The 11,205-nt window shown below is 57.0% G+C and overlaps 1 protein-coding gene across 1 annotated transcript in view; it reads right to left on the minus strand.

Annotated features, from left to right (window-relative positions):
* The window catches only part of EFHD1 (EF-hand domain family member D1), a 37,154-nt gene extending 25,955 nt beyond the window's left edge, over nucleotides 1-11,199 (minus strand). Inside the window, exon 1 of the mRNA XM_006906760.3 lies at nucleotides 11,054-11,199. Within this exon, the coding sequence (XP_006906822.2) occupies nucleotides 11,054-11,064 (11 nt within the window). The 5' untranslated portion in view covers nucleotides 11,065-11,199. The remainder of the gene's footprint in view (nucleotides 1-11,053) is intronic.
* Nucleotides 11,200-11,205: the final 6 nt, after the last annotated feature.

The raw sequence follows: 11,205 nt of genomic DNA on the forward strand, positions 1-11,205 counted from the left end.
TCTTTGCTGTGAAGGTGCAGAGGTGGGGGGCCCCCCCGAAACTCCCAACACTCCCGTGCATGTTCTGAGGGGCCAGAAAACCAGACAGAGGTGCCCCTGGAAGTCTAATTCTCTGAAATTCCCAGGAGCTCTGTGGGTTTGGGGGAACAGGTGCCCCCAAATAACCTGGGGTTTCTGCACCTAGACTTGGTTACGCCTGGGGCAGCCCTGGCACTGCCCCACTCCTCCTCGATCCCCAAGACCAGGAGGAGTCTGGGAGGGGAACGGCCAGGGGAACCACAGGTCTCGGGGGAGTGGACAGTGAGGGACTAGGCAGTCCCTCCAAACCAGAAGGAAGAGCACCCTGCCTGGCACTCAGAGTCTGGCTCTCCACCCACCCCTTCCCTGCTAGCTGGTCCTTTTCCTGTGTCCTTCCTGTGGGCTGGTGCCACCTTAAACCCAGCAGCCTGCTGGGGGCCGAGGGACCTGCCCCGCCCTCAGCGGAAAGAACAAGGGGCTGGAAGTGGAGTGACCTCATTAAGGCTGTGGCCGTACACCAAGTGGTCACGCGATCCTGGGGACAACCTGAGAAGGTGGTCACTTACCTCTTTCCATGTCTCACTTACAGGCATGTGCCCACGTGGCCTCTGGTCGGTGTCATGGCTGGAAGGGACCTACCACCCCAGTGAGTTCCCATTCCTCCGGCAGCCCCGTGAGCCACCAGGCGCCCCTGGGGCACTAACTAGGGCCCCAGTGCAGGTCCAGAGGCAGAGCTCATCCCCACTCTACCCAGGGCCCTGCGCGGGACCCCGCGGTGCCCAGCGGGGCTAGAGGAAGAAGTGAGCCTGAAGACACTGTGGAGAGGGAGGGGAACCTCACAAAAACTGACAATAACCGACAGACCTAAGCCTTGCGGAGTACAGGACGATGGCTGTGGGGGGCCGTCAGGCCAGGGAGAGCAGAGCCAGGCTGGGGGAACTAGTGAGAGAGAAGAATGCAAGAGCCAGTTGGGGCTGGGCCCAGGGATCACTGTGGGGATTCTAGACTCCCCATGAACAACAGGAAGCTACCAACGTTGCATGTCGTCCCCAACCCACAAAGGCTTCTGAAGAGGAAGCAAGTTAATGCGACCCGGGCCCCGGCAGGAGGTCACAACCTGTGGGATGGATGGGAGGAGGCCATTCAGGGGACAGCTGCCCCGGGTCTGGGGTGAGTGGTCCAGAGAGGCCTAGAGGTCGGGCAGCCTGCAGAGGCTGTGCCACCCACGGCCCCACCTGGCTGTGTGGGGGGACAAAGGGGTGGTGTCCAGGACAGCCGAGATTCAGAGCCTGAGAAGCGGGGGGCGTAGAATGACATTAACGAGAGAAGCTCGTTGGCATAGGGGACAAGGGCACAGGACGCCTGGGCTGAAATCCCAGCTCCACCACTGACACCACGTGTGACTACGGCCGAGTTACCTAGCTTCTCCACGCCTCAGTTTCCTCATCTGTGAAGTGGAGGGTGACAGCAGTACCCGCCTCAGTGATTCTGATGTGCAAACACTAAGAAGGGTGCCTGCACACAGTAGGTGCTCTGTAAACAGTAGCTGTTGAGGGGAGTGGGGGCGTCAATGCTCAATAAAGTCGGCCGTTGCAGGGCAGGGTGAGGGGAGCGTGAGGCACTTAGGGAGGGGGCAGAGAGAGACCCCATCTCCGAGGCTAAGCTCGGCACAGCTGGGCAGGATCAAGAGCCAGCGGCTGTCCAAGCCATGACAGAGCTCACTGGATCCGGTGACACAGAGCTGGGCAGGTCGGCAGCCAGAGCTTATTGTTAGCGAGGCAATGACTGGGGACCACTCTCCAGGCACAGTCAGTGTTCAGGGAGGGGTGCCGGGCAGGGCGGCCGGTCCCCCAGAGCCGTCTGAGCCCAGGGCACTCGGGCCCCTGTCATTCCCCCCAGGATGGGGCAGAGGGACACGGCAGCTTGTAAGCCCTGAAGTACATCCTCCTGCTTCCTGCAACCCTGATCCAAGCTGGCAGAGAGCTAAAGGCCTATTGTTAATCTGGGGGTGGCCTTGCATGGGAGAGACCAGGCAGCCACGACACCCACCAGGGGTGGTGGTCACGGATTCGGAATCAGAGCACAGTGCAGCCGGAAGGAGTCCACCGCTCCCCTCCCTGTCTCCACTCCCCCAAGGCTCCGCCTGGCCTAGAACCAGAAACTGGAGCAGGAGGCTGCTGCTGGCGCTGGCGACCAGCTCTTACTCAAGAGCAAAGCAGGCACCTTCATCCTGCAACACAGCGCGGGGCTAGGCTGAGACTGAAGGGAAATGGAACCAGGCCCAGACAGCACCCCCACACCCCGTCCACCCACGTGGCCTCCATGCCGAGATAGGGGTCTCGGCGACAGAACACCAGGAAGCCACCGAAAGGAGTGAGAGCCATCGATATGCGTGACTCCCAGCCAAAGATGGCGTTTGGCCTCATGCGCCCACCGCCTCTCCATCTGGACACCCTTCCGAAAGGAGGAAACCAGAGGCATGAAATTCATGATGATAAAGAGAATACAGGAGGTTTGGGGGGAGGGGGTGGGGGTGAGGGAGGCGGGGAGGCGTCAACTAAGAGTTTTCAAAGACCGAGAGGCAAGGAGTGTGACTGGTGAATCTGCCCAAGGAAGCCAGCTGGGCGCTCCAAACGCAGGGGCAGCGTGATGGGCCCAGCACTGCGGGGTCTTTGTAAGGTGGAAAGGCTATTTAAGGCAAAAGTGGGAATTTTACTGAGAGCAGGCCTAGGGAACGGTCGACACACACACCTCCCCAGCCCCATATACACACACGGGGCCCCCAGCTACTAGAGATGTACGACCAGAGGCAACGAGAGAAATCATAGGGGGTCTTTCTTGGTCAAAATGGCAGGAGTGAGTGTCCCAGAGGGAAGAGCTCTACACGCAGGTATTCGGGAATGGGCTGCTCCCCACCTGGTCTCCGGAATCCAGGCCAGGGTCTAAACGTCCCTCCCACATACACAGAAACACAAGGGGACACAGGGAGGTGCGGTAAATGCTGGGGGGCCCCCCTCTCCCTTCCTCACTCACTGCACCCACATTTTGGCCAGGTACCTGGCCCTCAGGGAAAGGAGCCCAGTCACAGTCCAGTCATGGTCATCGCCTTCCTCTGGGCAGCCCCTGGCCTGGGTGGGCCCCTGACCCAATGCTGACCAATGGGAAAGGCTTCTTCATCGTTTAGAGGAACTGCAGGTCTCTCCTGCCGCCGATGTTCATGGCTACGACCAAACCTTGAGGACCGCAGCAGCCAGTGCACCCAAAGCCCACCTCGTCCTCTGGGCTCCCTGTTACATGAGATGATACGTTTCTTTACTGATCAATGAGTTCGGGGCAGGACTTTCTATCACCTGAGCCAAAGGCCTCCCACCTAATACACGACAGAAAGGCATATTCGGACCCAATATTCCCGTGTGAGAAAGGACGCCTAAGCCGCTGGCTACGCTCCCTCGGGAACAGAGCATCGCGGGGCTTACACACTCAGTCGTAAATATCTTTACTATTTCTTTAAGGAAATGTAAACAGAGAACATTGTACTTTTATAATAAAAATATTTTGAGTTTTCTTTAAGTGCGAGATTCTAATCTCCTGGTTCCCTCAGCACCAGGGGTCTCACCTTTGTCTGGAGAAACGGGTCATGAACCCCTTTGAGAAGCCACGTCTCCCCAGCAACTGACTTCAGAGGCTCCAAAGAGTTGAGGTGAACCCTGCTCTAACCACAGAGCTTAAGGAGGCAGACACTCAAGGCCAAGGTCTCTGTGCCACCAACTTTTCATCTGGAGCTTTTCGGCCTCCCTAGAGCTTGACCTTAGCATGGCTCGAACACACCTTGGACCACCTCTCAGAGGAGGGAACAGCAAGGCAGCCCTTCCGAGGGTGCAGAACGTCTCGCCGGGGACCCCGGCTGTGGGGCACCACCCTTTTGACTCCCTTTAGCGGGCAGGAGATGCAGATGCATTTGCTGCTCCTGCTCCAGCTCTAACCTTCCAGAAGCAACTCTAGGGGGCCTCACTCTGCCGTCCACTTCTGCTTCCGTCTCTTTAACCCCTCGGGACCTGAGTTCTGCCCCAACCAGTGAAACCCCAGGACGCTGATGGGAAGTGAGGAAGGGGAGGAGTGAGACCACTATGGAATCAAGAGCTCAGGATTCAGAAGATTCCAAGGTCATTGCCTAGAACAGGGCAGCAAACGACAGCCCGCGGGCCAGATCTTGCTCACCAAGTTCGACGGGACGCAGCCATGCCGGTTTGTTTATGTCCTGTCTGTGGCTGTTTTCTATCACCATGCCATAGTTGAGCAGTGACAATGGAGACTCAGGGCCCACAGGCCAGACTTCCTACCTGGCCCTTTGCAGACCAGGCTTGCCCACCCTGGCCTAGAGGGAACCTTAAAACTCACATGGGCCAGATCCTGCTCACCAAGTTCGAGGTGACACAGCCATGCCGGTTTGTTTATGTCCTGTCTGTGGCTGCTTTCTATCACCATGCCATAGTTGAGCAGTGACAATGGAGACTCAGGGCCCACAGGCCAGACTTCCTACCTGGCCCTTTGCAGACCAGGCTTGCCCACCCTGGCCTAGAGGGAACCTTAAAACTCACATAGCCCATCCCTCGGCCTCCGAGATCTCTCGACCCTCCCCTGCTGCAAACCTCCCCCTCCAGGAAGTCAGAGCACCTGCCTCCCCAGGGAACTCTAGGGAAAGGGGCTTACCACCTTCACGACAATCCTGCCCTTTGCCCAACAACTCCTACTGTGAGAAAGCTCTTTGTTCTCTCCATTGAACCCAAACTACAGCTTCCGCACTGAGCCCTCACCACCCACATTGTGCCCTCTGAGGTTGCACAGACCCCCACCACGCTTCAAGCTCTCAGACCCCATCCTCTGGCTCCAGAAGCCTCCGCCCCAGGGCTGTTGATCCATCAGAGGCCTGAATCCCTTCCCAGTCCGGGCTGGCTGCTCTTCCCTGGCTTGGGTCCAGAAAAACCAAGACCTCCTGCCATGATGGCAGCGGAATGCAGCAGCCTAAAGTCAGCATGTCCCCCGGCATCCCCGTGGGGTCCGCTGGGCTACGTGAGGTGTCTTACGCATGGGTGGCGGGTGACTTTTTCCAGGACCAGCCTTTAGCCCTGTCAAGCAGCATCATGTTAAACAGGCTCACTGCTAAGTCTGTTGAGCTTCTCAAGGGTGGGGCCTGCTCTGAATCACTCTATAATCTCAATACCTGCCGGGTCCTTGAATGAATGAATGAATGAATGAATGAATGAATACATGAATGAATAGCTCACAGACAGTAGGTGAGAAAGAGGCTCATTATCATCATCATTACGGTACCACAGAAGCAGACAGCGCTGGCCCTGGGAGCCCGGAGGAGGGAATCACAAAAGGTCCCACAGGTTGAAACTGCGGAGTCGCTAGGGCAGGTCCATGTCTTGGCAGGTTCCTGAGCACGGATCGGGTTTCATCCTGTAGGATGGCATGGTGGGCGCCTGGACAACTCAGATGTCCCTGTGCATGGGCCTCCCAAGGAACACCTGGGAGTCGGGGCCAGCGTGCACGCGACACACAGATACTCTCGAAGCAGGAAGCTAAGAGCAAGCACTTGCGAAACCTGGAGGGTGCGCTGGGCTCCCAACCCGAGCATCTCTTCCCCGAGTAAGATGGGCCAGCAGCCACCAGCTCCCGAGACCCGATTCGTTCGGCACACCTTTGGAAACCCACTGGCTTGGCCACACTGCGAAACCACACGTGATGTAGCCCCGTGTAAAGCAGACTCCCCCACATTCAGTGGAGAAGGTTATCTCTATTTCCTAGTTGGACTGGGGAGCAGGGAGGGTGGGCGCCACAGGGCTGGGAGTATAAAGAAAATTAGAGTCCCTGGCTGGACCTCATCGCTTTGAAACTAGGCACCTGTTAACTAATCTTGCCAGGAAGAAGGGGGAAAAAGTACTTTTTTGGCATAGTGTGAGACTTTACTAACTCACTCAGTTTCAAATTCCCATCATTCAAATTCTCATAAAATGAGATGGCTCTGTAATAAGAAGGGTGGAGGGGACTTCTGGGAGAGGGGTGGGGAGTGAGGCTTGAGGAGGGGAAAGCTCCCTGCAAGAGCAGAACTGCCAGGAGCTGGGAGCCTCCTCAGCGCCTCATCCATCCCGTTCATCACGTTCATCACGATCATGAGTCTGGCAAACAAAAACAGCCAGTGCTTACCCTGGGCTAAGAAACAGTTCCAAGTCACGCTGTCTTTCCGCCAGAGACCACGGCCCTAAAACAGAAGCCGGCCTGGGTTCTGGCCCAACACCACCAGGAATTCAGACAAGCCACGGGTTCTCTCGCCCCACCCTCAACACAGAACAGCCCCGCATGCAAAAACTAGCACAGGTGAGGGGCTTTCAGATCTGAGGGGGACCCGCTGTGGACAGAGGCTACAGGAGAGACGCTCTCTCCTTTCCCTAAGGAGACAAAAGCTCTTAACTTCCCTTTCTTTCCATCCACCTTTCCCATCTTTAAAATCATCTCCCTCAAAAGATGCGGATCGGAATAGGCTGCCCGCCTCAGCAGAGTGAGGAGGAGAAAAAGGAGCTGGGGGAGGGAGAGACTAGAAATGAAGAGCTTCGGGACCACCTCATCTTTTGGGGGTTCAGAGGTGGTGAGGGAATGGGGTATTGGCAGGGCGTCCATGACATCATCATTTCAGATTCTTATTAAAAAGACGACTTTCCCATAGCCCACCGCTCCTCACCCCACCCTCTCTGCTCCTCACCCCACCCTCTCTTCGGGGAATTGAAACACAAGCTTCTAGAATACTGCAAAAACATCACGGCTGCATTTCCACACGTTGTATCTGGGTCTGCTTTAAGAGGCTGCCCTCATTCCCTCCCCCTGTGAAGGAGGGCCCCCTGGATAAGCCTGCGGTATTTAAAATTTCCTTTCTAACCTTGACCACCCGGCCAGCTCGTGTTACAGCCCTGGACACACACTGGAGAGTCAGTGTCTCCTGAGCCGTCTCAGGCCGCTATTCTGTTGGCTCAGGCTATCCAGTAACGCACTTGGAAATGGAGAGGGAACTTTCTCTGGCCGGCCTGTCGATGCCTCTGGCTTCCCACACTCAGAAAATTTTCTTTCTTCTACAACACACCATTGAGGAGCCAGCAGATGAAGACAAATGACCCCCACACCAAGAACCCAGCATGGTCACAGGCCGGGAAGGATCCAGGATTTTTTTTTTTTTTTTTTTTAATCTCCAAAATGTAAGAAATCCTCAGGCAAATACTTTTAAGTAGAAAAATCACATTGAAAAGATCAAAGCGTATTTTGCAGTATCTGCATTTATCTATCCAGCCCCGAACAAAAAAGGAGAGTTCTCTGTGCCGACGAAGTCAGGTTCCCAGGGAACTTCGAGGTGACATCAGAGTCTGGATCTAGAAACTGATTAAAAGTGACATTCCTGCGGAAAGTAAGTGCACTCCTGGCATGAGTGGGGGGTTTTCCTGTTGGTTTGGTTTTGTTTTTACAGTTTGATAGCGACTCCATTTGAATTAGGATTGGGCTTTGGGAAGACTGACCCCCACTTCCAGCGGGAGTGGGCTCAGGCTGGCTTCGGTTAGTCTCTAAGATTCCTGAGTCAACAGGTCACCTAAATTGGCTAAGACTGATCTGCCTAAATTGGAGGGCCTCCTTGCAAGGGACTTTTCTCCAACCCCTGCCCTCCCAAGAGGTGGGGAGGACACAGTCATGATGCCACATGGTCTGGGCATCTCTGCTCATTCACAGTAATGGGCCAAATAGGATACTCCCAAAATTCATGGCCACCTGAAACTTCAGAATGTAACTTTATTTGGAAACCGGGTCTTCGCAAGTACAATAAATTAAGATGAAGTCATAATGGATGCGGGCGGGCCCTAAATCCAATGACTAGTGTCCTTATAAGAAGGTCGTGAGAAAACATACACACAGGGAGAATGCCACGTGACAATCAAGGCAGAGCCCTGATGTGCCTGTAGTCACTAGATCAGACGAGCATCCTCTGCCACCTCAAGCTTCCCGCGGTGGCCAACTGGCTCTGGTCCCTAAGCCCATGAGCCCAGGGGGCTGCCTGCACCCTGCTGCCCTTGCCCAGGGAGGGGAAGGCTGTGGGCCTCCTCCCCCCAGGAAGGATGCTATGGAGCTTGGCATTTGGGGATTTGCCAAACTCTCCCAGCCAGAGGACCTCTGACCCTGGAGGGATAGGGAGAGTGAAGTTTCAGCTGTCTCCCAGGTGTGAGAAGCTGGGAGAAGCACCTGAAGGGAAAACCAACGAACTCAGTTGGAAGATGCTGAGTCTGTGGGAGCTCAGGGGCGGGGGTCAAGGAATCCCTGTATTTATAGGGTGTGGGTAGCCTGAAGGTGGAGCAGACTGGGGAGTGCTCTGGGCATGAACACAGGGCTTGGCATCAGAGTGGGGGGTAGTCTTGGGCAAGAGGGTCTTGTTCTGTGTCACATGCCATCTCAGTCTCACAAAACCCCATGAAAGGAAATATTGCCACATTTTACAGTTGAAAAGACAGAATTGGTTAAGCAACTTGCCCATGATCACAGCTAATGACCCTGGAATGAGGGGGCTATGGCCCGACCCTCCTCAAGTCCAGGATGGATAACTGGGTCTTAGCCCCAGGTCTAAGGTGGGGGAGAAGGGTTCCAAATCACTGTGGGGGGAAGAAGGCAGCCCTCCCCTGGCCCTGCCCCGGGCAGCCACAGCAGCCACCTGGCCCTGATGGGAACCTCATTGTACTTATGCCCATCTTACTAGCAAGAAAACTAAGGCTTAGAGGGATTACGTCACTCACTTAGGGTCACAGGTCCTAGGCCCTGCCTGACCCTATGCCTCTTCTCTCTGCCACTGCTAGGCTGACTCTGATTAGAGTGGCAGCTTTGCCTCTCCTGTTTTCTAGGACGTGGGGGACAATCCCCAGGAAAGTTTCTCCACCCTAACTTGTGCCTCAGATCCCACTCTCTGATGACAAGAGCTGCCACCCCTGCCTCGGAGCATATGGCTGAAGGTGAACAAAGCAGCAGGCCTGAGCTGGCCCACGGTCAGGGTTGAAGGTGGAGCTGTAAAGGTCATTCACAGGCCCCAGCACGCGTCCCTCCTTCCTCAGCAGGAGTCCCCAGATTTGCCAGAGAAAAGCCATTTTCCCCCACCGCCGGTCTCTTGCTAGGGGCCAGGCTGCCTCCTCACTGCAGGGGTTGGGGGACCGGGGCTCGGGCCTGGCTACTCAGAGAAACCAATTCCCTTGGCTACAGCAATTGGTTCAGAGCCAATAAGAAACAATAGTAAAGCGAGCGAGCGAGCAAGCGAGAGAGAGAGACAGACAGACAGAATGAATAACGCCTTTGCTGTGGTTACTCTGTCTCACTGGACCTACTGGAGCTGCTGTGGCCATAACGTCACCACCAGGAATAAGCCACCTGAGAATGAAGACAGCACAGTGAGGAAGCTGGCTTAAGAAAAAGAAAGACTAAGCACTGATGGCGTCATCCGAGCGCCTAGATCCAGCCACACCTGACACCAGACGCCTTTTTAGTTTTACGAGCCAATTAATCCCCAATTCGTGTTGAAAGTGACAGAAAACCCAACCTAGAGTGCTGAATGACAGGACAGCTCTGGAGCAGAAAGCATCCTGAAGAAGGTTGCCAAGACGCCGTCCCCGAATGCCGCTGGACTGGAGGACCCGCTGGGACCCGGCGCGGCCCTGCAGAGCGTCTTCCCGTAAAAGGCAGACCCCAGACAGATCGAAGGGGCTCTGACAAACCGTTACTTACGGCTTCTCCGTCTCCCCATCAGCTGCACGCATTCCTTTGCCCAACTCAGCTTTTCTTAATGGCCCAAACTAGCCCCACCGGGTGTCAACACCACAGAGCAGTATCTGGAGCTGGAGGCCAGGAGCTCGGCGTGTGGGGGAAGCGGAGGGGGCGCGAGGGGCCCGGGTGCCAGCCTCTGCTGACCTCCGCGCGGAGACTGGCGCTGGACCGCAGCCCAGCCTCCGGCAGGGGCGGAGGCCGCAGCTACACGGCGCCCTGAAATAGAACCTCCACGCGGGAGGACAGACATTCCAAGCACTTTTTAAAGCGCCCCGAGCGCGACCTGGCTGGCGGCCTCCGCTCCCGCAGGCATTTTTCTGGTCGTGGCCCAGTTCTGGAAATAATATTAATAGCTCGGTCAGGAGCTTACGGTGAGCAAACAGTATTCTATGGCCTTAAAAGGCAGGGGCGATTACTGCTCCCCTTCTCCAGATGAGGACACCGAGGCCCGGAGAGTTCCCACGCAGCAAGGGGGACGCGTAGGGACCCCCTGCGCTGCCTCCGGCTCCCTGCGTTGGAGCGAGCCAGCAGCTGCCCCGCCGGGGCCGAGGGGCTTCCACAGCGCGACAGGAATGAGCCCCCCGCCCCCTCCCCCCGACCCGCTGTCAGCCGCCACGTCCGGTTCCGACGGGCGCCAGCAGCTCGGGCGACACCCCAGGAGGCTCGCGGGACGCGCTGGCTCCAGGAACGTCCCGATCTTTTGCGAAGTTTAACCAACGCCCAGTTCTCAGCCTCGGCTGGCACCTCAGACCCCGCGCAGCCGCCAAGGGTAACTTTCCTCTTTTGTTTTAAGAGATAAGAGGACAACGCGGCTAATTTCTCCCTTGGGAGACAGAGCTGGCAGGTGAGGCGCCGCGCGTCTCGGTTTCCTGAAGTTGCGCTCGGAGCAAATCTCGAACGCGCTCGCTGCGGGGCTGAGACCGGAGGACCCGGCCCGCGAACCCAGCACCCGGGACTCGAGTTCGGCTGCCCCGGGGGGGAACTTCTGAGCTGGGTCTGCGGCCCCCGCTCTCAGTGCTCCCACCGCGCCTGCACAGACTCGGGGCGCGCGGGATCTGGGGCATCCCCCGGGACGCCTGAGCTGCCCCGCCCTGTTCCACCCGAGCGAGGCCTGGAACTCCTGGCCGGAGTGACTGTGACCCACCGCCACCTCCCCCTTCTCTCCCTCCGGGGTCCCCGGGCGCGGGGCGCTCACAGTTTGAACATGCTCTCCAGGTCCTTGATGAGGCGGCGGCTGAACTCCGGGAACTCGGTGTAGGGGTTGAAGACCCTGCAGCGCCGGGGCCGCGCGGCGCCCTCGTTGATGTCCAGCCGGCGGCTCAGCTGCGCGCTCAGCTCGGCGTCCGC

This window comes from Pteropus alecto, unplaced genomic scaffold, assembly GCF_000325575.1.
Source record: "Pteropus alecto unplaced genomic scaffold, ASM32557v1 scaffold110, whole genome shotgun sequence".
NCBI lineage: Eukaryota > Metazoa > Chordata > Mammalia > Chiroptera > Pteropodidae > Pteropus > Pteropus alecto.